Source organism: Aspergillus wentii (assembly GCF_001890725.1).
Source record: "Aspergillus wentii DTO 134E9 unplaced genomic scaffold ASPWEscaffold_2, whole genome shotgun sequence".
Lineage (NCBI taxonomy): Eukaryota > Fungi > Ascomycota > Eurotiomycetes > Eurotiales > Aspergillaceae > Aspergillus > Aspergillus wentii.
In genome coordinates, this window is record NW_024467833.1 from 2,768,379 (window position 1) to 2,794,915 (window position 26,537).

The window sequence follows — 26,537 nt, forward strand, 5'->3', positions numbered from 1 at the left end:
ATGGAGCGGTAGGCAGTGTAGCGTCCGCTGCGTGGAATCCATGCTGCCAACCACTTAATGGGGGCGCGCGAGACGCGATTACACGTGACCGCGTCGCCACGGTGCGCGTCTCCCGCCTAGTATCTATCGATGCCATCAATTGACAGCAGGACAGCAAGTTGTCAACCAACTATCATTTTGTTTTGAAATACCCGGCACCATGTCTTCTCGACCTGACCTCAGGGTATGTTTGAATAATATCGGTTTAGATTTCCATCCATCTAACATTTCATAGGTCGACGACGAAGTCGGTTTCATTCGTTTCTACCGCTCTCTTCCTTCGGACGGCAAAGATGACACAATTCGAGTATTCGACCGGGGTGACTGGTACTCTGCACACGCTGCCGATGCCGAATTCATAGCCCGTACCGTTTACAAGACAACCTCTGTCATCCGGAACCTTGGCCGCAGCGAAACTGGGGGTCTGCCATCCGTGACCATGAGCGTAACGGTTTTCCGAAACTTCCTTCGCGAAGCCCTCTTCCGACTCAACAAACGCATTGAGATCTGGGGATCAGTTGGCCACGGCAAAGGGCAGTGGAAGCTGGCTAAGCAGGCTAGTCCCGGAAATCTGCAGGATGTGGAGGAGGAGCTGGGTAGCGTTGGCGGGCTCACCATGGACTCGTCGCCTATCATCCTGTCCGTGAAGATCTCGGCCAAGGCATCTGAGGCAAGGAGCGTGGGTGTCTGCTTTGCGGATGCGAGCGTTCGGGAGCTGGGTGTGAGCGAGTTCCTGGATAATGATATTTACTCTAATTTTGAGTCGCTGGTTATCCAGCTGGGGGTTAAGGAATGCCTGGTGCAGATGGATACAAACAGGAAAGATGCCGAATTGGGAAAGATCCGGACTATCGCAGACAGCTGCGGTATCGCTATTTCAGAGAGACCCGTCGCGGACTTTGGGGTCAAGGATATTGAACAAGACCTGACTCGGTTGTTGAGGGATGAAAGGTCCGCGGGAACCCTGCCTCAGACGGAGTTGAAGCTGGCAATGGGCTCGGCTTCTGCTCTGATCAAGTATCTGGGTGTCATGTCAGACCCGACCAACTTTGGACAGTATCAACTTTACCAGCATGACCTGTCTCAGTACATGAAGCTGGATTCCTCTGCGCTTCGCGCGCTTAACCTCATGCCTGGTCCGCGAGACGGGTCGAAGAGTATGAGCTTGTTTGGCTTGTTGAATCATTGCAAGACCCCTGTCGGTAGCCGGCTGCTGGCCCAGTGGCTGAAGCAGCCGCTCATGGACTTGAAGGAAATCGAAAAGCGACAGCAACTTGTCGAAGCCTTTGTTGTGAACACGGAGTTGAGACAAACCATGCAAGAGGAACATCTCCGTTCCATCCCCGATCTATACAGATTGGCTAAGCGCTTCCAACGGAAGCAGGCGAACCTGGAAGATGTGGTTAGAGCCTATCAGGTTGCTATTCGCCTTCCTGGATTTGTCAACTCCTTGGAAAACGTCATGGACGAGGAATACCAGACGCCTTTGGAGACAGAATATACTTCCAAACTGCGGCAGCATTCCGACAGCCTGGCTAAACTGGAAGAGATGGTTGAGACCACAGTCGATCTCGCTGCCTTGGAGAACCACGAGTTCATAATCAAGCCCGAGTTTGATGATAGCTTGCGGATCATCAGAAAGAAATTGGACAAGATTAGACATGACATGGATGTCGAACACCGCAGAGTGGCCAGAGATCTCGACCAAGAGGTGGACAAGAAGTTGTTCATGGAGAACCACCGGGTTCACGGCTGGTGCTTTAGACTCACCCGTACCGAGGCGGGATGTATTCGAGGAAAGAGGGAATACCAAGAGTGCTCGACACAGAAAAACGGAGTCTACTTTACCACATCGGCTATGCAGTCGTTCCGTCGGGAACACGACCAGCTTTCGTCCAACTATAACCGAACCCAGACCGGATTGGTCCACGAGGTTGTCAGCGTCGCAGCTTCGTACTGCCCCGTTCTTGAACAGCTGGCCGCTGTGCTGGCCCACCTCGATGTCATTGTTAGCTTTGCTCATGCGTCTATGCATGCACCGAACGGCTATGTTCGCCCTAAAATGCACCCACGGGGAACTGGAAGCACGGTGCTTAAGGAGGCACGACACCCGTGTATGGAGATGCAAGATGATATCTCTTTCATTACCAACGATGTATCATTGATCCGGGATGAATCATCGTTCCTCATCATTACTGGTCCTAACATGGGTGGTAAATCTACTTATATCCGGCAAATTGGAGTTATAGCCCTCATGGCCCAGACGGGATGTTTCGTACCTTGCACTGAGGCTGAACTGACCATTTTCGACTGTATCCTCGCCCGTGTAGGTGCAAGCGATTCTCAGCTCAAGGGTGTTTCGACATTCATGGCCGAGATGCTTGAGACTTCCAACATTCTCAAGTCTGCTACATCCGAATCCCTCATTATCATCGATGAGCTCGGCCGTGGAACCAGCACATACGATGGTTTCGGTCTGGCCTGGGCCATTTCCGAGCATATTGTCACCGAGATCCGCTGCTTCGGCCTCTTTGCAACCCATTTCCATGAGTTGACAGCCCTTGCTGACCGCTACCCCAAGTCTGTGAAGAACCTGCACGTCGTGGCGTTCATCGGAGATGGTGCCGAGAACGAAGCAGATGAAAAGTCAAAGCAAAGACAAGTTACCCTTCTGTACCGCGTTGAACCTGGAATATGTGATCAGTCTTTCGGTATCCATGTGGCTGAATTGGTTCGCTTCCCCGACAAGGTTGTCAACATGGCCCGACACAAGGCCGAAGAGTTGGAAGATTTCACCACTCACTCTGACAAGCCTGGCCAGGAGCCCACCCAATCCGTTGAAGGCTATTCCCAGGAAGAGGTCGAGGAAGGCAGCTCTCTTCTCAAGGCGATGTTGTTGAAGTGGAAGGCGGAGATTGAATCGCCAGACAAGAAAGACTTGACAGTCGAGGAAAAACGTCAGATCATGCGCGATCTGGTCACGGCTGATGAGAAATTGCAGGCGAATAAATTATTCCAGGGCATTAAGGGTTTGTAAAAGCAGGGATACAGAGGTTCTTTCGGGTTTATATAGCGTCATGGGCGTTTGGGAGTGGCAACCATATGTTATGAGTGATATTACCAAGCCATTAGAGGCATGGAGATTTAATCTATTTATTCAGACACTTAAAGTAGCTTTGTACTCTGCACTATGGTGTTGCTTCGAGATAATGATACTGGCATCCATATAGTAGGTCACGTGGAATTGCGGAGCTGGAACGGTCCAGCCGTTAACGTTTCCACTGCTTGTCCAGATAGCAGGAAGAACATCAACAGTGATCGCAACGTCTACTCGCACTCAACCTCCTCCATGACCCTGGCAGAATCGATAATTGCGCTTCGCGATTAACACAGATTTACCTCGTCTCCATATCACGCGGCTTCCGCCTAACGCTCTCTCGCTCCGAACCCTTCCCCTCAGCTATGCGCGCAAACTAAAGGCGGAAACACTCGAACGGCTTTGATTCATGCACCCCTTTTCCATCCTCACACTTGGTATATTCGTAGCGGGGTACACTACCGCGCGGTGGGATCTTGTTACCCGGCTATACGAATTAGCGATTTTTGCGTGGGATCACGGCGTTGTGGTACGTGCTTTTACATCTCAATATTACTTGGTGGTACATTCAGCTGACCCTTTGTTAGACCCGGACCGCAAAAGGATTCATCCTTCTTTCTGTGTTCTATTTCCTTTTGATTATTCCCATAAACCGCCTTGCTACGAAAGAGGCTGAATTGGTAAGTTGGCACAATATGCGGACTCAATTCATGATAATGCTGGATTGGGATGGGCACTAATTGCTGGCTTGGACATTAGCACCCCCGATACGTCAATCTGGGCGTCTCCGCTCGAGAACAACTACGCCGCCGAGGCTCCTTTTAGTCCTACGTGAATAATGTCAACATGATCATGAGCGATGGGTTGCTGCGGGTATTTTGGCCATACGACCTCCCGCGATCTTCGGCGCCGGGGGTGATTGTCGGATGGCGGAACTCGGAGCTGGATCTATTTGTTCTGACCGTGCTGGAGGATGTTGAGGCAAGTTGGTATAGAATCTGGATTGGTAGGGACGTTAATTGACCATTTGGATGTATAGCCTCGAAATGTCGACAATGCGCTGCGTGCCGGGATTCTTTTCCGCAATAGTCCACACCCTATTGTGCGGATTTTCACGCTCTGTGGAAGATCTGCGATGCATGTTTTGGGGTCGACTAATCCTCGAGATCCACCGACAACGTTCAACTCGTCTCACCTATATGTCACAACACCTCCGTCATGCAAGGTTCCGAGGATATTCTGTCCTCCAGAGGCCAATCTCTCAGTTCAAGTAATCATGTTCCACCGCCCTCATCCGACTAGAATGGAGTACATGTCACTGGACCCGATATCCCTCGCCCTGGGTGATAAGGTGTCGACAGCTGAAGGATCGGGGGCGGTGCTCAAGAAAATCGATACCGAAGAAGAAGGAGACAAGGAACGATCTCGGATGCTGGTTGAAAAGCTCAAACTTCACACTGTGGTGAAGCACGTTCCGTCGCATAAAGAACAAGCGCTACCCCTCATCGTCAACCAGGTTAATTGTGCGTATGAAATGGGAAAGCTTATGGAAAAGAATAGCCATCTTATCGGGATACGTGTAAAGAGAAGTATGAGTGTTGGCGAACGGGTTGTCGAATCTGCTTCTACACTTTGGGACCTTTTTGTGCTTGGTGTCTCTTATGTCTTTTGGCAGTGGATCTGGCCTGTCGTGACTAGGGTTTTTATCACCGGTCTTGTGTTCCATCGGACGATCGCTGAGGTTGTTTTGGAAGTCCTTGAATGGCGTGCCCGACCTGATGCGGCAGCTTTGAAGGATATTTCTGCGACGGCTCAGCAAGTGGATATTCGTCTTCAACAATTTTGCTATTGGCCTATTCAGTATGTCAAGCTGCGTCAGAGAAAGGACAACTGGGAAAGTGTGACAACCAGTCATCCGGATTATATTCGGTTTTACAACAGTCTATGGCTTGTCGCGAATGATGTGATCATTGGAATCGCTTTGGGTTCGTATATTATCGACAATGCGAATTGGGTGGCCTATCAAATCAACACAGTCCTTACTGGCTGGACCGTGGAAGGATTGCAGCGCACTATCTCCTGGTTGATGGATTGGCCGGCAGGTTTGAAGCTTAACAACGAGCTTGCTGCCTTCTTGGGTGATCTTTTTCTGTGGGTCATTGAAAACTGGGCAGGTTTGTTCTCCTCGATCTTGAATACTGGCTCTTGGCTAATAGAAACCAGCCTGCATTGCAAATCTCCAACCATACCTTCCCCATGTAATATACATCGTGGGGTGCTCCAGCTTTGCCGGGGCAAGTATGCCTATCGCGCTCTTCTCGGATCTGGTCTCGATCCTGACCGTGCATATCTACTCGTTCTATATTGCTTCTGCCCGCATCTTCAACTGGCAGCTTACTATCATAATATCTCTCTTCCATCTCTTTCGCGGTAAGAAGCGAAATGTGCTACGCAACCGAATAGACTCCTGTGATTACGACCTCGACCAACTGCTTCTCGGCACTATCCTGTTCACAGTCCTCTTCTTTCTCCTACCCACCGTCGTGGTCTTCTACCTGACGTTTGCATCTGCACGGATGTTGATCATATCACTCAAAGCGGCGCTTGATACTTGGTTGGCGTTCCTCAACCACTTCCCGCTCTTTGCATTGATGTTGCGAGTGAAGGATTCCCAACGATTACCAGGTGGAATTCGTTTTGAGCTTCGTGAAGAATATGACAAGTCGTCCAACTCCATGTCCCCTACTTCGATCCCCTATATTCACCTCGAGGTAAGCTCTCCATAGACCATGCACTATGAGTCGCAACTAACAAATACAAGTCCATACCGCTTCCCCTCCGCGCGATGTTCGACCAATACTTCCAGTTAGGCCATCGCCTTCGCAAGCATTATCTCTCCCCTAGTGTCATATTCTGCCTTGTAACAGGGCGCTTCGTTCCACCCATCCACCGTCGCAATTTGTACAGCATGCAGTACAGCATGCTGCCTGCCCGCCGCGCCGGGATGGCAGATGTGTGGGAACTACTGACTCAACCTAAAAAAGGAAATGGAGGGAGCGGTGGCTCTTCGTCAGCTGGGGGTGCAGGAAATGGACTACTCAAGGTTCCGGGTGGGTTTGGACAAGGAGATAACCGGAGACGAGGGCATCGGTGATGATTTCCGAGATAGACGTTTAACTATGCATATACCCTAGGATATGTAATATATTAATAGATTAATTGCTCAAAAATACTGCTAATTCAATTGGATTGAGCATGTCCAGTCATCGACAGCGAAATCATCTTCCTTGATGAATACGTCAATTTTCTTTCAGGCCGTAGACTTGAATGTTATGTATGATCGTAGTACATATCTCCAGATATAATAGAGAGGGGAAAATCGATATATACAAAAGAGTGGAATGGTAATGCACAACCAAGCCAAGACGCCATAAATGAAACGATACCAGGACGCTGCTAAAAATGCATGTCATCGCTGAAGATAAATCAAAACTCCATATTGATACAAAATCCAGACCGACAAGTCTTATGCATGTAAGTTGGTGTACGGATGCATACTCCTGCAAACAATAGGACTTGACTCATGACTTTTTGAGAAATTCGGCATCGCTTTCTCTGTTACTTCTGCGAGCTTCTTCGACCATAGATTCGATGCCTTTTTCTTTCAGGGAGATCTTTGGATGGGTTAGTAGGCGAAGATGTTAAGATGGATAAACGACGCACATTTAGACACTTCTTGTACTTGGAGAATAGGTCTTCGCATTCATTTGAGGTGGTGTTGCCACGGAGATATTCTGCCTGAGTTAGCTAGATATTTCTTTTGCCAACTGGTTAAAGCCATGATTCATACTCTCACTGTACCACTTGAGGAAACAAGAGTCATATTTCCTGGTTTAAGGGTTAGTCTGGGTGTTGAAGCGAGGTTTTTCGGACAATGTGATACTCACTCTTTGATATCGTTACACTCGGGGGCGATAGAAGCTGACATATTGGATGCAGGCTTTTCAATGTTTTGAGACATGAGCTGTAATGTGATTTCGCCAACGCTCTGTATTATTTTCAACAAAGACTCGTCAAAGGTAATCCTTCTCAATCCTCATTTCCTTCTGTAGATGAAGATGATCGCCGCCGTACCTTGACTATTCTGTATCCAGTAGGCGGTCAGCTGTCCGCCGGATCCAACATTTATCCACTTCCGAATGTCTCCAGCGACTTTTTTTCCGGGCCAGAATTGTTATCGAAGAAAAGCACCGACTGCAGACATTGTCATTGTCTGTTTGTCTCTTATTTTCTTATTTTATTTTGTTCTGTATCTGGCACCAGTGTCAGCTCATACAGCACCATGGATTCCCCAGCGGATTTCCCCCCGTTCCAAGAACGGTTGACATCTACCCTTGTGCAGATGACGCGCACTGTCGGACAGCTCTCTGCTGAAGATCTCAACTTTCACCGATCGTCGAGTGCAGACGTTACCGACTCCCTTGATGAGCAGAGTGGAAGGCTGCTATCCTTGACCTCCTCGATTCTCAAAGCTGCAACGGCCGGAACAGATTTGTCAGCTCCGGCTCTGCATGATGAAGACTCCGTCGAAGACAATTGGCGCGGGGTGGTGGATGTGATTGATGCGCTTTTGGAAAGGGCAGATGCGTGTCTGGACGAGTTTACCGGTGTGATCAAGAAATTGAGTCCGTCCCAGGAGCAGAATGCGAAGCCTGCGAAAAAGGCACCCGCCTCGAAATTCCCCTCCATTTACGACTATGGCCCGTCCAAGATTCCCAAGCCCCAGCTGCAATTCGAACGTCTTGTCGATAATGCCAATGTTTCGTCATTTCAGCCTTTGCTTAGAACTAAGCCACATGCGATTGTTCCACTGGAGGATGCAGTGAAACCAGCCGACCAAGCGCACGGTTCTAGAAACCCTTACGAGACTGAAATTCGCGCCGCCAAGTACCCCCAATCTACTTACACTGCTTCTCCCCCGATTGACTACCATCCGTTTGAATCGACGACTGCGACATTTGTGGATACTTTGGAAGGACTGAAGGAGATGCTGGGTGAACTCAAGTCTGCGAACGAAATCGCCATTGATTTGGAACACCACGATGTGCATTCGTACCATGGTCTTGTGTCTTTGATGCAGATCAGCACTCGTGACAAGGATTGGGTTGTGGACACACTTAAGCCATGGAGAGAAGAGCTTCAGATGCTCAATGAGGTCTTTACTGATCCGAAGATCCTTAAGGTCTTGCACGGATCGTCTATGGATATCATTTGGTTGCAGCGCGATCTGGGTCTGTACGTTGTGGGAATGTTCGACACTTACCACGCGGCGTGCGCTTTGAACTACCCGAAACGCAGTTTGAAATTCCTTCTTCAAAAGTTCGTCAATTTCGAAGCCGATAAGCGATACCAGATGGCCGACTGGCGAGTTCGACCCCTCCCGTCTGGCATGTTCGACTACGCTCGCTCGGATACCCACTACCTCCTCTATGTTTTCGACCACTTGCGCAATGAGCTCGTTGAGAACTCCCTTCCCGATCATAATCTCGTCGATTACGTTCTCGAGCAATCAAAAAACGAAGCTTTGCAGCGTTACGAACGGCCCGTCTATGATGCCGCCACCGGACAAGGAGCCGGTGGCTGGTATGACTATCTCTGTCGCAACCCGGCAGCTTTCAGCAAGGAGCAATTTGCTGTCTTTAGGGCGGTTCATCAATGGCGCGACGAGGTTGCGCGAGCTGAAGATGAGGGTGTGCAGTGTGTTTTCCCGAAGCATATCCTGTTTAAGCTTGCCCATACCATGCCGCTTGATCAGGGAACCCTGTTCCGGACACTGTCGCCCGTGACACCGATCACCAAGGACAGAGCATCGGACCTTTTGGAAGTCATTAAGAATGCGAAGATCGAGGGCGCCACAGGACCAGAATGGCGGGACTTTGCCAGGCCATCCAAGACAACCCAGGCGGCACCCGAGCAAGAGCCGTTGACTCCTCCAGTCCAGGAAGATGATCTCCCTACTACTTCCCGCTTTGAGATTTCTCAATTCTGGGGTGATGTTCTTGGCCCTCAGGAGGCACTGACTCCTCCCGAGTACTCGATCGTTGCATCGGCCGAAGCTCTTCGACTTTCCCTTCCCTTGCCGCCCATGCCCAAGACAGTATCAGAGGCGCGCGAAAAACTCGGTGCCTCTGCCCCCGCTAAGCCTCCGTCTCCAAAGCCTGCCGCCGCTGCCCCAGCACCCGAAGAAAAGAAGATATTCACTGTGAAGGAGATGGGTGGTCCTCGTAAACGAAAGGCCCTTCCGACTGAGGCTGCCAAGGCACCGTCTCCCGAAGCCGACGATCTCAGCAACGACATTGTTGCGATTGAAGATACAGAGAAGCCTTCCAAGAAGCAACGCCAGAAAAACAAGAAGAACAAGGCGTTGCAGGCTGAGAAGGAGAGTCAAGAGGCAGCGCCTTTCGATTACGATGCAGCAGATTCCGTGCTTCACGCCAAGCCGGCGCAGGATACCAGAACCAACCCATCGAAACGACCATTCAACCCGTATGCAAAGGCACTCGAGGCACCGTCCGGTGTGCGCAAGCAGAAGAAAGAGATGCCCGGAAAGACATTTACATTCAGGTAGTTGGGGAGATATTTATACATTGGCGTATGTTTTGTTTGTTTGTTATACATGCAGTCATGGGCATGATTATGGACATAGTGTTTCGGTAGCATAGCGATACCCGGATAAAAGTTTTTATGATTAAAGAAGTGTAGATGTAACTACTAGGAGTCACCTAACAGACATGGCTATCGGCGTAGACGCAACTGACAAAGGTGCAGACAAACACTGAACTACACCATACTTAACCCATCAACGTTCCACCTTCGTCTTTCTTCTCCATCCTCTTCTTCATCCTCTTCTCAATCTACACCCATCTCCATCTCAATCTATCCATCCATCCATCACCAAACAATGGACACCCAAATCCCCCTCCTCACCTACCTCCAAACCGCCCTCCCACGCCTCCCCAAAACCCCCCTCCCAGAACGCGATCACTTCCCCACAGACGACTACAACCCAACCGCCATCACCACCACAACCCCCTGGACCGACTTTACCCTTACCACCATCCTAGCCCGATACGGCGATGTCCTCAGAAACGCACGTATCCAGAGTGATCCCTTTGCTTCTTCCCCGCCCCGCTCGATACTGTGCTATTCAGTCCTGAGGGCGAGGGTGTGGGACTTTGTGCATCCGCGTGTGAGGAGGGGTTTAAGATGTGGGATTGAGTATCTTTCTACCGATGGAGAGCAGGCGGGGATGGTGCCGTTGTGTTTTGATATCGACGCCGATGATAAAAAAGCGCATACGCCCGATGCGGGATATTTCGATTCGCGGGCTCTGGTTGGGGAAGCGCCGAATCGGGCGCCGGGGGTATATGTACCTTCATGGGTTTGGGGGTCTGATATGGTTACTGCTGCGGCTGAGGGTGAGGATGAGGCTGGTGAGAATGCAAAGGCGATGTATTATGCCGTTCTGAGTCGTGTGGCGTTTTACATGGAAGAGAATGGCGCGAAGTACGGGTTTGTACTTACGGATGAGGAGCTGGTGGTTGTGAGGTTGGGGGGTAGGCTGGGGGAGATGGAGGTTGGGGAGAGTGTGAAGTGGGGAGTTGGAGGGAGTGATGAGGAGCCGGTGATGACGGTGCTTTTGGGATTGTGGTATTTGGGGATGATTGCGAGTGAGTAGATTATCTGTATTGTACATGTGGTAGGCTATGCTTTGGAGAGTGTCTTCTTTCGCTGTTTCACCATGTAGGAATACATCATGACAGCACCTGTGCATGTTAGATGGATGTGAAGATAAATTGGCAATATCAGACTCACCAGGGACATATAAACCCAGACAGAAATAAAAGATGCCCTCTGCAGTCGAATTACTCGTCGACTCTGCAGCCTTGAACATCATCCACCATTCGCCACCGATGCCAATGGGATAGAGGACGAAGAAGAGGGTGTACCTATACCATTAGTATTGATTTAGAGAAGAAGAAGGAAACATACCTCATCCACTTCAACAAAGACGGCACCTGCACTCCAACCAACATGACGACAAAATACAAATAGCGTACTACATCCGCCGTGGACCAGGCCAGCAGCATCGAGCGATACATGGGCCCCTCGGCCGCAACATTGGGGAAACCATAGCAGACGGCCCAAACCTGAACGCAGCGCGTAAAGATTTGAGTAAAAGTAGTGAAGACGGCAGAACGGGTGATTCCTATTTTGTAATGTTAGTTTAATTATTTAGGCAGAATAATTTATGGTAGGATGAGGACTACCAGTGGCTGCGTGGAGAATCTCAAGGACAGCCAGGGTTTGGGTCCATCTTGTCCAGGGTTCGAGAGTGGAGTAGAGTGAGGGAGGGGAGGGGGTGGATAGGACGGTGACGAGGATTCGGAGCCAGAGGAGGGCGCTGAGGGAGTTGTAGAGGATGAGGTATTTTGATTTGAGAGACATTATATATGGTGGTGATGTTGATAATGTTTTTTTTTCGGAGGTTAAGAGTGAAGAGTTGATGGAGAAAAATTAGTGCAATTAGGGTGGACTAGCTTTGTCATCCACAATACAAATAACCAGATAAAAAGTAGCAGTATATTATTATTATTATTCCATACAGTATGTAGTATCATGAATATACTGCTATGTATATTAATTAATGTTGCTTATTCCGTAATTGCAATAGATATAGTTATCGGATGACTCGTACAAGATAGGATGCATATGCAGTGTATGAATCATGGAAGATGAATGCGATTGATAATTATAGTGCAAACTAAACGCGGGATACAGGGATACCATATCATACTACAATCTACATTATGATATTCATACTGTTTATTCCTAAGATACGGTGAGGCGTTGATGTGTCGATCATTGGTGTACTATCTGTAGACATTAAGAAGGTTGTATAATGATTTTATAGAGTATGGGAGAGTACTATATAGAGTAATAGAGTAAATAGAGAGTCTGTACAATTACTTGCATGATGATATACATGAATACGTGCTTATGGCGTACAGGTGATATATCATCTTAATATTATCCTGGATAGACAGTAGACAGTGGCGGGGACTATGTATGCATTACGCTACATGCGGAGAGACGACGATCACCCCTGATCCATCCGTCCCACTCGGATGTCTTACCCCTGAATTCTGCATTGGCAATGCAGTAATACTGCACAGAGGCGATGATGGATTTAATGAGGGTTGGAGCGATTGGTCCCAGTGAGAAAAACCCTGCGTTCCAGGGAAGTGGATATCTCATTAACACTGCAGAGACGATGATATCCATGGTTGAGGTGGAAATAACGCAATGGGTCTCGTGGACAATGCGGGCGAATGGACGCAGGTACCAGGAACATTATTATTATTCTTATTATATTAATGATATTATGTGTGATAATATTATATGATAATATACTATAGTCGACAAAGAAACAGGCACTCGAAACGCCCAGAAGAAGAGTTGATCCAAGCGACTAAACCAGGGTTTTAGTGGAGTTCCCCTTGCGTCGACTTACAGTAGTGAGCAGGCGTAGTAATATAGAGGATAAAGAGAAGAAGAGAAAGAGACAAAAGAAAAGAAAACAGACCAAAAGAAAGAAAAAGAAAGAAAGAAAGAAAGAAAGAAAACGGAAGACGATCATCCGAATGGCAAGAGAGACTCGAGGGAATCAGAATCCTTCCGATCAGAACCAAACAGGAGACAATCGAGGTTCGATGATTATCTCGACATACAATCGAGGTTATCCACATCCCTAACTGGAGCGAAACCACCCAATTTTAATCCCCGTTCCTCAACCCCCTCTTTCTTTCTTTCTTTCTGTCTGTCTTTCTTACTTCCTCTCTCTTCTTCTCTTCTTTCTCGTCTTCCCCTCCCTAAAAAGACGCCCTAAAGGAATCCCCTCTTCTTCTTCTTAATCCATCCTCTTTTTATCTCTTCCTTCCTACTTCTTCTCATCTCATCTCATCCGAGCCCCCTTCTGTCCTTACTTTGCGCTCCCTTGGTTCTCCTCCGAGCTACCTCTCCTTTCACTCTCGCCTCGTTCGTCGTCGCCTTCCAATCCCTTTCACCTCAGTCTGAATGCGACCGTTGTCTGATTCTCTCCCCAGCGCTCTCATCACCGTTTCTTATTGATCGCTCCGTTCCTCAAGCCCCTCCGTCGTGAAACTCCGTCCTGTCGACCCAACTTTTTCCCTTGACCGAAATACCCACGGGTTAATATTTCCATTCGACCCGCTCCATTTTTTTTTTCCCTCTCTCCTTCAAACCCTTTTTTTCTTCTTGACCACCGTCGCTTCTCTCAAGGGTGAATCAATTGTCTTTATTCTATCGACTGGGATAAAAGGGTTTCCAACGCGTGCGATAAGGAGGTACAACTCGTGGCGCTCATGTTCGCTAGCCAAACAATCAGTCCCTCTGATGCTTGAAATACTAGGTCGCTCTTCGTGATCCTCGGGAAATAATTGCTTGCTTGATTGATTTATTCTCCTCGTGGGAATTCCTGTCAATCTAAGTGGACGGTCGCCGCGTTTCGGTCGTTCCCTGGTATCCCCGAGTCAGCATGTCCGTTGCTACTATGCTCCAACCGGCCTCGAGAACTTCTAGAACTTCTACTTCTTCGTCTTCGTCTTTCCAACCCGTCACTCGTCAAAACACCATGTCTTCTCACGATACGCGGTCTTTCCGCCAATCCAAGCGGTTGTCCGTCACTGCGCTATACTTGTCTATGTCCGCAAAGGACAAAGACTTGGAAATTTCAGATGATCTCGCCAGAGGTGAGCGACCGTTCTCCTTCTCATTCATAGTTGTGTATTGACTTGGGCAGCACAAAAACACCTGCGGGAGTTGAAGAGCAAGATCTCGTCGCAGTCCAAGAAGAACTTCGTCCTGGAAAAGGATGTCCGATATCTGGACTCGCGGATAGCTTTGTTGATTCAGAATCGCATGGCTCTCGAAGAAGTAAGACTCCCTATCTCCTGAGAATATGTTCATTCGCTCACAATCGAAGCAAAATGAGGTCGCTAGCCATCTCGAAGATGCGATTGATCCCCAAGAGGGCTTCTTCCCCAACGACGAAAAGACCCAGAAATACGGCAACCTCCTTTTCCTCCTTCAGTCCGAGCCCCGTCACATCGCCCACCTATGTCGACTAGTCTCCATGTCCGAAATTGATTCTCTCCTCCAAACCGTCATGTTTACAATCTACGGAAACCAGTACGAGAGCCGCGAAGAACACCTGCTGCTTACCATGTTCCAATCCGTCCTGACATACCAATTCGACAACACCCCGGAATACTCGTCGCTTCTGCGCCAAAACACCCCCGTGTCTCGGATGATGACCACATACACTCGCCGAGGTCCCGGTCAAAGCTATTTGAAGCAGGTTCTGGCCGACCGGATTAACGGGTTGATCGAATTGAAGGACGTGGATCTGGAAATCAACCCGTTGAAGGTATACGAGTCCATGATTAAGGATTTGGAGGAGAAGGGTACATTGCCGGATGACCTGGCCAGATCCGTCACCGCTGAGACTGCCGCCGAGAACAAGCAGGTGCAGGCCATCATTGAACCTCGACTGCAGATGTTGACCAAAATCGCCAATGGATTCATCTCAACTATCATCAACTCCGTGGATGAGGCCCCTTACGGTATCAGGTGGATCTGTAAGCAGATTCGGAGCTTGTCCCGCCGCAAGTACCCCGACGCCCAAGATCAGACCATCTGTACGCTGATCGGTGGCTTTTTCTTCCTGCGCTTCATCAACCCGGCGATTGTCACCCCGCGTTCGTACATGCTTATTGATGCGACACCCACGGACAAGCCGCGCCGTACACTGACCCTGATTGCAAAGATGCTGCAGAACCTGGCCAACAAGCCTTCCTACGCCAAAGAGCCGTACATGGCCAAGCTCCAGCCTTTCATCCAGCAGAACAAGGAGCGGGTCAACAAGTTCATGCTTGACCTGTGTGAAGTGCAGGACTTTTACGAAAGTCTGGAGATGGACAACTACGTGGCACTCTCCAAGCGCGACCTTGAACTGCAGATCACTCTCAACGAAATGTATGCCACCCATGCCTTGCTGGATAAGCACAGTGAAGTGCTGGCCCAGGATCAGCACTCGCACCTCTATGAACTCCTGCAGGAATTGGGCAGTGCACCCCCTCAAGTTCCACGCAAGGAGAACCGGACCATCCATGTGCCCCTATTCAGCCGGTGGGAAACCGCCTTGGATGACTTGACGTCTGCCTTGGATATCACTCAGGAGGAAGTGTTCTTCATGGAGGCCAAATCGACCTTTGTCCAAATTCTACGGTCTTTGCCACCCAATTCGTCGGTCGCCCGTCGACCTCTGCGTCTCGATCGCATCGCAGAAGCCGCGGCCACCCTGAAGAACGATGCTCTTATGGTGCGCAAGGGCATTCGCACCATGGAGCTGTTGAGTCAGCTCCAGGAGATGGGAGTTATTGACCGGACCGACGAATTCCGTCTGCTCCGCGATGAGGTGGAGCAGGAATTGGTGCACCTGGGCTCCTTGAAGGAGAAAGTCCTCGATGAGACAAAGAAGCTTGACGAGGTCTTTTCGACCATCCGCGACCACAATGCGTACTTGGTGGGCCAGTTGGAGACCTACAAGTCTTATCTGCACAACGTCCGCAGCCAGTCCGAGGGCAAGCAAAGAAAGCAGCAAAAGCACCAAGAGCTTGGACCCTATAAATTTACCCACCAGCAATTGGAAAAGGAGGGTGTTATCCGGAAGAGTAATGTTCCGGAAAATCGGCGAGCCAATATATACTTCATGTTCAAGAGCCCCTTGCCTGGGACTTTTGTTATCAGTCTTCATTACAAAGGTAAATGATATCTTCCACATATTGTGGGTCATAATTATGCTAATACCGAAATACAGGCCGTGCTCGGGGTCTTTTGGAGCTTGATCTCAAGCTCGATGACTTGCTGGAAATGCAAAAGGACAGCCTCGAGGATCTCGACCTCGAATACGTCCAATTCAATGTGACCAAGGTGCTATCGCTCCTGAACAAGCGTTTTGCCCGGAAGAAGGGCTGGTAAGCTTTATCCAACCATTCTCTGCGACGGCGTATAATGACTAGCGGAGAGGAGAAGAAAGACAGAAAAGCTAGTATAAATACTCAAAAAGGCGAGAACGCCTGGGCTCCAGTCCCCGAGTTTCTTTATTCCTTTTTCGTTTTTCGGCCACCGATTGAATTTGATGCACGACAACCGACGCCCAAGCATGTCATTCACGATGCAGCGCGAGCTGGTTTGGCAACTTTACGTTATGATTTGGAGATGGATACCCCATTTGACTTTTTGCCTGTCTCATGTGGTGGATTAATGACGGATTCGCCACACGAACAACCATCCACCTATATGACCTTTTATACTTCCCAACTCGACATGTGATTATATGGAGGGACTGTAATTTTTTGGCGAGGACCTAAGCACATATCTCGAATCTGGGGTGGGTAACGGACGACCGCCGCTGGCTCGGAACCAGTCCTTTCATCCCAGGGAATTGCAGTTATACCCCGTTTTATGATTGTTCTTTTGCGTGTGCGATTTTGCTTGAAATTTATTGATTTTTGATGACACCACGTTCAATTTCTCCTTGATCTTCAAGCTGTTATGTCACTTTTATACATGGGCGGACATCATCATGCCCCCCTTTTCTGTAATCTTAGTCGTGTGGCGCCTTTTCCATCTCTTTTTAATGTCTTGGTTTGCTGTTCCCCCTTTTCCATTTCCTGGTTAGGCAGGGGGGGGCTATCATTATTCCCATGGTTTGTTATCAGTGTTTTATGCTTTGTTTTCTTTTCCTTCCTTTTTTTCCCTGATGATTGTCGCTGAATCGAATACCCGTATACCGCATAATTGCTGTTTCTGATCGAGGTATACATACACAAAGAGGTATACAGACTTTATGAATTGAACACGTGTTTATTGTTATATATACTAATAATTATTGATTATTACCATCCCTTGATTATTTATACCCTTTCGTCTTACTTGGTCCTATGAAGTTGGTGATGATACGTCAGACCAACCAATACTGTAGATCTCGCACTCGGTAGTTCAGGCAAACCAAGAACAATGCCTCGTACTAATCGAGAACAGCTCCATCCAGCACACGCAACTCCGTGACTAGGGGGTCTGAAGCAGATCTTCTCACCGTCATTCAATCGTTCAATAATAATAATAAGGTATCCATAATGCCCATCCCATATGGTGCCCACTGCGTTAGCGTCACCGCCTGCCGTTAGCCTGTTAGGAACCCAGACACGGAGCCCCTCCCACTGTCCGTTGCAGGCGGTTTCCGTCCCAACTGGCGCTGGCACTGACTGTATCGGACCCTCCACCACGCACACTCCTCCACTCCTCTCTCTCCTCTCGCCTTCTCCCCGACTCTTAACTCTCAGTCATTTCCCCCCTCTTGAAACTTTCTTCTTTTCCTTTCTGACAGCCAGAAGGAAATATCGTCTTCATCTTTCACTCCCTACCCGCAGCCATCCATCCGACCTGTAATTTTCCCTAGTCTCCCTCGTCTCGAGATCGACATACGGGTAATCTTACAACCACCTTTCCTCTACTCTCCTCTCTCCTCTCTTCTCGAATTTATCCAATTCCATCCGATCAATCGATCACACCTCTGTCACCATGGCCGCCCCTTCCAAGTACGACGACTATGACTTCCCCACCACCGTCTCGGAGCCTCAACCAGGCCACCCTGGCCACACAACCCCGGAGCAGGACTCGAAGGTGCAGCAGCTCCGTGAGGAACTGGAGAAGGAGGGCTATACTGAGCGTCTGGACACCTTGACCATCTTGCGGTTTTTGAGAGCGCGCAAGTTTGACGTTGCGCTGGCTAAGGCTATGTATGTATCGCCCCCCCACCCCCCCCTTTTCTTATGGCCTAGTTGGATTTGAGCTGATGGTTGCAGGTTCGTCGAATGTGAAAAGTGGCGCAAGGAATTTGGTACAGATGACCTTCCTCGTACCTTTGAGTACCCCGAGAAGGCTCAGATCTCCGCATTTTACCCCCAGTACTACCACAAGACCGACAAGGTGCGTTTATGGATTTTATTCTTTTATTTTTGATGGGGTGTTAACGGTTTATAGGATGGAAGACCCGTCTACATTGAAAAGTTGGGCAAGATCGACCTCGCCGCTATGGAAAAGATCACCTCCAGTGAACGTATGCTGCAGAACCTGGTTACCGAGTACGAGAAGCTCGCCGACCCCCGGTTGCCCGCCTGTTCGCGCAAGTCCGGCAATCTGCAGGAAACTTGCTGCACTATCATGGACCTCAAGGGTGTCTCGCTGACCAGCGCTCCCTCTGTCTACGGATACCTCAAGCAGGCTTCTGGTGTCTCGCAAAACTACTACCCCGAGCGATTGGGCAAGCTGTACTTGATCAACGCCCCCTGGGGTTTCAGCACTGTCTTCAGCATGGTTAAGAGCTTCCTCGACCCCGTCACCGTGAAGAAGATCCACGTTCTTAACTCCAGCTACGGGAAGGAACTCTTGGCCCAGGTTCCCAAGGAAAACCTCCCCAAAGAGTTTGGCGGCACCTGCGAATGCCCCGGTGGCTGTGAGCTCAGCGACGAGGGCCCGTGGCAGGAGGCTGAGTGGGCCAAGCCGCCCAAGTGGGCTACCCCCAAGGAGGAACAGAACGTGATTAAGAACGAGGACCCAGGCCTCGAGAAGAAGGATGAGGAGGCCCAGGAGACCTCCCAGCCTACTGCATAGTTCTCTTCTATCCTTTTCTCCTCTTTTCTTTTTTTCGTTTCTTGTGCACCAATTATTTTGGATCAATATGGTAAAAGCTTGTTGCTACGCTGTCGATCTATACTTTTTATTTCCCTTTTCGTTCTAAAGAACCGACTGGAACAGGTCACATCAAACTGTGCTTTGCTTTGCTCTCTTTTTTGGGTTGGTTCATACGTCCTCGCATCATGGATAAATTCAATAGTTGATCTTGTTACCTGATGGATCGACGTATAGAGTCTATCGGACCCTTTTTTTCTCCTGTTATCTTTTTATTTTCCCTTTTTTTTCATGTCTTGGCCTTCGGGCTTTAGATGCTAAGCGAGTCAGAACGAGCGGCGTGTGGTGCTTTGATAGATGGGAACTGGGGATAGTAATTACGGGAACAGAATACAAAAGCGCTGGTTTATGTTGGTAGATTGGATGTACGGAGTCGAGATTATGGTGAATAGCCGTACGGAGTACATAAATCGAATTGCCTATATCTGAAACGAGTCATGTAGGGTTGAATACCCATAACTGGATTGGTATCATAATGCCTAATCAACGCCATGAAATAAATCAAAACCAAATATATCCCAAACGCATCACATATTTTCCACGACCTCGGCCGCCCGACCGGCTCTTTCAGCCTTGCCTACTGTCGTGGCTAGAGCATTATGCGCTCCTCCGTCTGCGTTGGCATCGGCGTCATCCGCATCACCTTGGAGTCGAAGCAAAGTGCGCAACGCATCCTCGTAGACCTCGGCCATTTCCCCATTCCGCCACCGCTCCGCCTCATGCTGTGTACCGAGCGGAACCTGTAATTTCCAATCTTCTTTGGCGGATTTGCGCGATTGAGTAGCAGTACTCGCACTCGGTTTTTCATCCCCATCAGCATCAGGCATCTGGACATCCCCTTCTACTTTCTGCGCTTGCCCTTGCTCTTGCCCTTCACCTTCCCCTTCACCCTCCCCATCCTCATTTTCATCCTCATCCCCCTCCAATGCAAGTTTCAGTTGATCGGCATACGCCCTCGCCGCGCGCCGGGGAGCATCCCGCCTCAACTGCGCAACGCTGGTCGTGAGCGACTCCAACTGTGCATACAGCGAGGTGACGCGGGCCGCGAGATTGGTGTCGTAGGCTTCATATTCGACTGTTTCTGTGGGGGTGGTGAAGGCGGCCGGGAAGGGGAATTGGGGGGAGGAGGAGTCGAGACCGTTGATGCTGATTGAGGAGGAGGCGGTGGTGAAGGTTTTGAGGATGTACTGTTTATATCAATGATGAGTATTTTATATATATATATAAATATATATATTTTATTTATATACAAAGGGATTGGTTAGAATTAGGGGTAAAGGGGATAATACCTCATCGACTAATTCCCTTACACGTTCTCGCATCGGATCGGGCTCGTCATTGTTGGTTGCGGAAGGGGGGAGATGAAGATCTAATTTTTGGCGAGAGGCTGCGACCGTGTTGGCGTAGAGGTAGGTGAAGTCTGCGGGGGATTGGAGTTCGATTTTGCGATGCATTTTCTTTTCCTTTTTTCTTTCGTCTTGCTATCTGCTGTATTTGATGCTGTGTGGGTGAAGAGGGAGGATGTTTTTCACGCGTACCAAAACACGGCCAGCAGAACTGGAGCGGAAGTCTTGGTCGATCCTCCGCCCCGCAACGATGTCATCGCGAGAGTCAGACACCGCCAGGGTTGGCCACTTCAAAGTTACTGCGTTCTCTCCCCCTTTCACCGTCGGTGTTTGGGCCTTTTTTGGAGTGGGACTTTGGGTTGGTTTAATTTAGTTTGATTCAGACTTTTTTTGGGTTCTTCATACTTTTGCGTTTCCTTACTAGATCGATCTTAGTGCTTAATTATTATCGTGGATGCCTTGATTCTTCTCTTTCTACTGGTTTAGTCCCTTTTTTTTTTTTTCCCAACCTCAGCGTTGGATATCGTCATGTTTTGTCCAACCCATCATACATAATGTCTTAATTGTCTTGATTATCTTGATCGTCTTTACTGTCCTTTGATACACTACTCTACTTGACCGACTCAGTCGATAATCAATTATGGAAACACCTACTAATATCGTCCTTTTCGACAATACCCTCCCCTCGCAACCACTTTCAGACGATGAACTCTCCCCACAGACCTCGACGGGCGAACTGTCGCGGAATCTCTCTCGACGATGGACGAGACCCTCGGTACGGGGAACGATGAAGAAGCGGAAATACGCCAAATGGCAACCTCACAAGCTTGGCCTGGAAGATACAGGGGCGGGAGGACCCTCCGATATACGTCGGCAGTCTTCAGTCACAGACTCGCTGGGCGCGGAGAGTTCGCGGAATAACAGCACCACACGTACGCAGCAGGAGATGGCGGATGGTACAGCACCCGAGCAGCAAGGGCAGACGAACGGGCATTCGTGTTCGGACGACACAGACCCGATCAGCGAATTGGATCTTCTATACGAGAACCAGCGGGGCTGGTTTGTCTTCGGCATCCCGCTGTATTCGCATAGTTCGTTGCTGAATTTCGATCCCAGTGCGTGGGTCACGAAGGATCGGCGGGACAGTCCCGTGAATATCACCAATGCACAGGTTCCCGATCCGAGCTGGGAATGGGCCTGGAAGACGTGGTATGTTGATATGTCGGGCGACGTGGACGAGCAAGGATGGCAGTACTCGTACTCATTTTCCTCGTCGGCGTGGCACGGGAATCACCCGTGGTTTCACTCGTTTGTGCGTCGACGGCGGTGGGTGCGATTGCGGGTGAAACGGGCCTGTGAGAGGAGCCATCGCGACAGGACTGGGTTTGAGCTGGCCCATTTGCTTAATGAGGATTATTTTACGATTCATTCGTCCAAGGATAGGAAGGCATCGAGCACGGTTGCGGGGTCGAGGGTGCCGTCGGCGTATTTGAGCTATGTCACGACCAAGGTCGAGGAGGAGGTGCATTTGGAGGAGATTGGGAATATTCCTACCTTGATGTATGCCTTGAAGAGCGCCACGGTGGATCGGGAAAAGGTTGATGCTCTGAAGAGGTTTGTCGCGGACGGTGGTGAGGAGTTGTTTTATCTTGATGGAAAGGTATGTCCACTTCCCCTTTCCCCGTCATTTGGTTATTGTTACTGACTTTCAGCTTAGATCCCTGAAATCATGTCGATGTTTGTCTTTCAAGCTTCACGATGGCAATTCTTAGCCCACTTGGTCAACGTCATCAATGAGCTCTCCGAGCAGACAGCTGAGAAAGAGGGCAAGGAAGCCATAGAGATTCAACGTAAACATGACAATCTCACCAAAGCCGCAGAGACCACCAGACGACACATCACCGGGCCAGAGTTCTTTGGTGATTTGAACCGGTCCTCAGTATCGGATATGCTGGATCTGACCCCGACTTCGAAGCGGGTGAGTTTGCTGGACAGACACTCGGCCAACTTTACAGGTGAACCCGTCAACCGAGGCGGTCCTATCAAGGGTATCCCCAAGGAGGCAGAGATTGGGCGTGAAGGACATATTTTCAAATACACATCTTGATGTCTGACATTTTGGGGGTTATCATGGTCTGGTGTTTGGTTTGGTTTGGTTTACCGGCTGTGGTGTTATGTGGACAAAATGGGATTTGGTGTTTAAACAGCGGGATCTGGGATTAATCTTTATTTTTTGAGATCATACCAATATGAATTATTCAATATTTAATACCATCTTGTCGATCTTTAGAAAGTCATGTCTATCTCTCTCGACTTCACTGCAGTTAGGGGAGGCATATTCACCGCCTTCCGCTTTAGTCCGCAAACAATTTTCTTGCCATCCGCCCATCTAGATAGACCGTCACCCGGCAAGACCAACACGACACCTTCAACACACCTCTCCGGCGCCCCTCCTCTTTCATGCCTTGGACGCTCACCCTGCGTCATTCCCTATGTTCACGCGTGGCCGCCCGTGTCTGAGAAGGCGTGGTCTGTCTGCCGTCTTGGACAATGTCGTGGCTGGCCCCGAAGAACCCCTGCTCTTCCTCTATCCTCGCTGGTTCACCTCGGCGGTCCGACAACAGAGATCAATCGCCTCGATAAATACCGCTACAGCTACAAGGAGACAGCCCGGTCCCGATCGGATTCTGCCTCGAGGAATTCGTCCTTCCCGGAGGTTGTCTTTCGGCCGTTCCGCGAGACGATGGATTTCGTCCAACGCCGCAGTCACTGCCGGGTCTAATAATATTGACGTGTCGGCTCGAGATGGTTCTTCTACAGGTGTTCAGGATGACGGACCGAATAGCCAATTACCAGCTGCGCGATCCGAGAGGTCCTCATCGACCGTGATGACGCAGGACAGGACACCATCTACAGACAAAAAGCGCCCGTACAACCTTTTTGCCGACATTGAGACAACAGACGTACAACCGCCGTCAGACATTGGCAATGAGAATACTGGATACACACATACCAGGCCATTGGCCGTGTCTCCGACTGCCCGGGAAAGGTTGGCTATAAGAAGGTTATCGGTCCGAGATCGGAGGAAGTTAAGATATCGCTTGTTCCAGTCCAAGCGGATTCCGGATAACGGTGCGAAACGAGCATGGTCTCAATGGAACGATATCAAAAAGTTGCTGGAGCGGTTTCAGCAAGACGCCCGCACGTGGAGTAAGAAGGGCACCAAGCAGAAGGAGCTGCTTGTCCCTGAGGAAACGGTTGCGCTGCTAGCCGGTATCACGGACATGGCGATGAAGGAAAATGTCTGGTACGTGGCGGTTCACAATGGCTGCCGGGTGCATGTGTTGCACCCTCTCGAGAGCGAGGGTCGGTTCCGAAAGGTCATCATATCCGGGTCGGATCGAGTCGTGGAGCTAGTGGTGGACCGTATTAAAAAAGCGCAGGCCCTTCAAGAAAACGGTGATCCGTTGGTTGATATCAGAAAACCTGCCGTTACGGTGTTTCCTTCAATCGATGCCATGAGGCGTAAGAATATACCCGTCCCAATTATTCGAGGGGTTTGGGATTTCTACCAGGCTCGGGAACGACCTGCACGGCTGGACCAGCTTCCGTCTACCTCGTTTACGACTGTCAGGGAATTCGCCGAGCACATAGAAGACTTGACCAGGTCTCAACCCTCTGTTTACCGGAGGAACGATAAGCAGCCTCGGGTCCCTCATGAAACTCAGGTTGCCAAAAGGCTTGTGAAGCTATTCAAGAACGAAGCGAATTACAGGCTCATCTCAACTGCCGCGTTGAATAGAGCCCTCACCTTTCTATGCGAGCACGAATTCCTGAGGTCGTCTCGCGCAGTTTTCCTCAGGGCCGAACACGTCACGACAGTAGACACGTTCAACATCTTTCTGAGGGCTGCTGCTAGACGCCAGGATATCCGGGTTTTCCGTCGGTTCCTACTTTCCATGCATCGAGCACATGTTCGACCGGACCCGTACACCTGGCTCGCCTTTCTCGACTGCCTTGTCTCGCCCAAAGCGAAAACAAACCTTGTCACGCACATCCTGCAGAAAGGCTACCTATCACAAACCAGTGCTATACGGACAGCTCTTCAGTTGACTATACAGGATACATTTTATATCCATTTGAAGAACGGTCAAAGTGTGGATTCGTTCATCGAAACGATCCTGGACACTGGAGCCAATTGGTTTCCCCCATCACTACTCAATCAGATGTTCAGTGTCACGGCCCGACTGAAGGACTTTGACTCCATGGATCGACTGCTTGAGATTTGCAACCAGCAACGCCTTAAAATAAACAGCTCCACTCTCAACCAAATCATCCTGTTTTTCCGCGCCGACATCTTTTCCGCACTGCGTTATGTGTTCCGGTGCAATCGCCCCGGGCTTCGACTCGAACGAGAGACGTGGGAGAGGCTTTTCTTGATCGCATTCAAGGGCCGACACTTCAATATCTGCCGTGTGATCTGGAGATATGCATGTATGAATGGGGGCGTGACAGACAAGATGACGAAGACAGTCCTGACATCCCTGTCGCGTAATGTTGTGCGGAAGAAGGGGACCGATTTTGACAATCTCTGGCGCATCAGTGCGGGCAATGTCATTGTCGGTGTCGATTTTCATCTCTCCCACTATCCTCTCCCGGAGTCTATTTTGAGCAATATTCCCTCTGAGTTTCGCAAGAACCCGCACCTGTTCCTGACGAGCGGATTCAAGGCCGAGGGAGGAGACCGTGAGACCCAACGGCGTCTGGCATCGGAGCTGGTGCACCGCGATATTGAGGTGGGTTCGATGTACAGGCCTGTCGAATCACTTGCCATCATGCTGGATGCTGCGGCTGTGATTGACCTGGAATGGAAGGGAATACCACGACCGGTTACATGGTTGATGCAGAATGCGATCCAGGTGCCCGTGAAACGCAAATTGTATACGCGATGACCGTCTCATCCATTGATTGGCTTGGAGAACCACATCGAACTCGATCTTATGACCATTTTATGCCAGCCATGGCTGGTCATTTACCCCTGTGGGGTTGACATTCTGCGTTTTATTGAGCGTGCTGCATACGATATCCAATGGAGCATGCTTTGGAACTGGCATTGGCGAAAGAACCTTGTACTATTTATTTTGTGTTTATAATCCCATCTAACCCATTGCATGTGTTGTACATTATGTCAATATACAAAATTCTCCAACCTTGTCTTTCTGATCATGTGGAATGGCTCAATGTATATATAGCATCAAACATTTAATCATCAATAGAATAGAGATCAATCAAACATCCTCTCTCCTAACTGAAGTACGAGCAATCATCAATCATTCCGAGTCTATTGTCATTATTGCATAATCTATAAAATTCCGCCATTCCCATGAAGCACGGCCGGTGGAGGAGCAGCAAGTGCCTCGGGCAGCGAAGGTCGATGTTCAGCGATAGGAGCACCATATGGATCCATAGATGTTCGAATAGCTCCAACGCCTTCTTTCAGATATAAAACCAGCCGGTAGGCAGAGTTTCCGTTCAAGTAGTATCGATGTAGACGTTTACTGCGCAAGAATCCCAGTCGCTCGTAAAGTTTGATAGCGGCCGTATTTGTGATTTCGGTTTCGAGCACGATCTATAGAGTCAGTAAGTATCGAAGCACGAATACGCGGGTTACTCCACGAACCTCATCCGCATCCCCCGCAATCATCGCATCGATAGCCATCCTCACCAACCGCGTCGCTATCCCCCGACCCCGATACTCTTCGCTCACGGCCAGCATGGCGATGTAACCCCTCAAAGGCCCGCCGCGGTGCGGCTCGAGTTTCGAAACGACGACGCCGACCATGGGGTCATCGGGTCTCTGGTCGTCCATGGCCATGAAACACAGTTCGCCCCATTGGTAGAGAAAGTATCGGTAGACGTAGATGCTGTAGGGTTCGGAGAGGTCTTTGGAGATCAGTTGGCGCATTGCACCGAGGTATTCGTTCTCGCGCGAACCGTCGTACTGCACGTAGCGGAGGTCGGACGGTGCCGCGGCCCCGCTGGCGGGAGAAGCATCCTGGCTCATTGCGGCCGCCTCAGCGGACTCATGGAGTAGAGGCGGAGAGGGGAGGGATGGTGCAGCTGTAGCTGTAGCTACTGGTTGTGGGTGGAGGGCGAGG

General features: G+C 49.7%; 10 protein-coding genes across 10 annotated transcripts; 6 read left to right on the forward strand and 4 right to left on the reverse strand.

Annotated features, from left to right (window-relative positions):
- Positions 1-199: 199 nt before the first annotated feature.
- ASPWEDRAFT_49165 (uncharacterized protein) lies at positions 200-6,290 on the forward strand (the record flags this gene model as incomplete). The annotated part of the gene is made up of 7 exons (XM_040837227.1): positions 200-223; positions 275-3,072; positions 3,586-3,589; positions 3,962-4,117; positions 4,176-5,310; positions 5,360-5,907; positions 5,958-6,290. The coding sequence occupies 7 exons, from the start codon at positions 200-202 to the stop codon at positions 6,288-6,290; spliced, it is 4,998 nt and encodes a 1,665-aa protein (XP_040692779.1).
- Positions 6,291-6,717: 427 nt separating this feature from the next.
- On the reverse strand, positions 6,718-7,124 carry ASPWEDRAFT_106364 (uncharacterized protein; the record flags this gene model as incomplete). The annotated part of the gene is made up of 4 exons (XM_040827800.1): positions 6,718-6,810; positions 6,860-6,930; positions 6,987-7,024; positions 7,084-7,124. The coding sequence occupies 4 exons, from the start codon at positions 7,122-7,124 to the stop codon at positions 6,718-6,720; spliced, it is 243 nt and encodes an 80-aa protein (XP_040692780.1).
- A 354-nt stretch (positions 7,125-7,478) lies between these two features.
- ASPWEDRAFT_24966 (exosome nuclease subunit RRP6) lies at positions 7,479-9,764 on the forward strand (the record flags this gene model as incomplete). Its single annotated transcript, XM_040832681.1, has 1 exon — positions 7,479-9,764. One exon carries the CDS (start codon positions 7,479-7,481, stop codon positions 9,762-9,764), a length of 2,286 nt encoding a protein of 761 aa, XP_040692781.1.
- A 166-nt stretch (positions 9,765-9,930) lies between these two features.
- On the forward strand, positions 9,931-11,184 carry ASPWEDRAFT_355974 (uncharacterized protein). The gene has a single exon (XM_040834260.1). The coding sequence runs from the start codon at positions 10,098-10,100 to the stop codon at positions 10,872-10,874; it is 777 nt and encodes a 258-aa protein (XP_040692782.1). The 5' UTR covers positions 9,931-10,097; the 3' UTR covers positions 10,875-11,184.
- ASPWEDRAFT_168973 (putative membrane protein) lies at positions 10,901-11,644 on the reverse strand (the record flags this gene model as incomplete). Its single annotated transcript, XM_040830374.1, has 4 exons — positions 10,901-10,962; positions 11,012-11,145; positions 11,189-11,405; positions 11,467-11,644. 4 exons carry the CDS (start codon positions 11,642-11,644, stop codon positions 10,901-10,903), a joined length of 591 nt encoding a protein of 196 aa, XP_040692783.1.
- A 2,110-nt stretch (positions 11,645-13,754) lies between these two features.
- Positions 13,755-16,258, forward strand: ASPWEDRAFT_103490 (Ras GTPase activating protein IRA2; the record flags this gene model as incomplete). The annotated part of the gene is made up of 4 exons (XM_040827563.1): positions 13,755-13,968; positions 14,019-14,152; positions 14,202-16,041; positions 16,098-16,258. The coding sequence occupies 4 exons, from the start codon at positions 13,755-13,757 to the stop codon at positions 16,256-16,258; spliced, it is 2,349 nt and encodes a 782-aa protein (XP_040692784.1).
- Positions 16,259-17,863: 1,605 nt separating this feature from the next.
- On the forward strand, positions 17,864-18,955 carry ASPWEDRAFT_168975 (SEC14 family lipid-binding protein; the record flags this gene model as incomplete). Its single annotated transcript, XM_040830375.1, has 3 exons — positions 17,864-18,081; positions 18,148-18,271; positions 18,326-18,955. The coding sequence occupies 3 exons, from the start codon at positions 17,864-17,866 to the stop codon at positions 18,953-18,955; spliced, it is 972 nt and encodes a 323-aa protein (XP_040692785.1).
- A 302-nt stretch (positions 18,956-19,257) lies between these two features.
- On the reverse strand, positions 19,258-20,753 carry ASPWEDRAFT_356049 (uncharacterized protein). Its single transcript, XM_040834263.1, has 2 exons — positions 20,323-20,753; positions 19,258-20,220 (listed from the first exon to the last, which is right to left on the reverse strand). Exons 1-2 carry the CDS (start codon positions 20,485-20,487, stop codon positions 19,561-19,563), a joined length of 825 nt encoding a protein of 274 aa, XP_040692786.1. The 5' UTR covers positions 20,488-20,753; the 3' UTR covers positions 19,258-19,560.
- Positions 20,754-21,019: 266 nt separating this feature from the next.
- ASPWEDRAFT_49171 (uncharacterized protein) lies at positions 21,020-25,331 on the forward strand (the record flags this gene model as incomplete). Its single annotated transcript, XM_040837228.1, has 4 exons — positions 21,020-22,039; positions 22,097-22,454; positions 22,777-23,353; positions 23,396-25,331. 4 exons carry the CDS (start codon positions 21,020-21,022, stop codon positions 25,329-25,331), a joined length of 3,891 nt encoding a protein of 1,296 aa, XP_040692787.1.
- Positions 25,332-25,741: 410 nt separating this feature from the next.
- Positions 25,742-26,443, reverse strand: ASPWEDRAFT_57628 (peptide alpha-N-acetyltransferase MAK3; the record flags this gene model as incomplete). The annotated part of the gene is made up of 2 exons (XM_040838339.1): positions 25,742-26,008; positions 26,060-26,443. The coding sequence occupies 2 exons, from the start codon at positions 26,441-26,443 to the stop codon at positions 25,742-25,744; spliced, it is 651 nt and encodes a 216-aa protein (XP_040692788.1).
- Between the last annotated feature and the right edge of the window lie 94 nt (positions 26,444-26,537).

Coding starts and splice junctions, on each gene's coding strand:
- ASPWEDRAFT_355974 (XM_040834260.1), top strand. CDS start 10,098: ATGGACACCCAAATCCCCCTCCTCACCTACCTCCAAACCGCCCTCCCA.
- ASPWEDRAFT_356049 (XM_040834263.1), bottom strand. CDS start 20,487: ATGCATCGCAAAATCGAACTCCAATCCCCCGCAGACTTCACCTACCTC. Junction 20,221..20,322: donor TAAGGGAATTAGTCGATGAG/GTATTATCCCCT, acceptor TGATATAAACAG/TACATCCTCAAAACCTTCAC.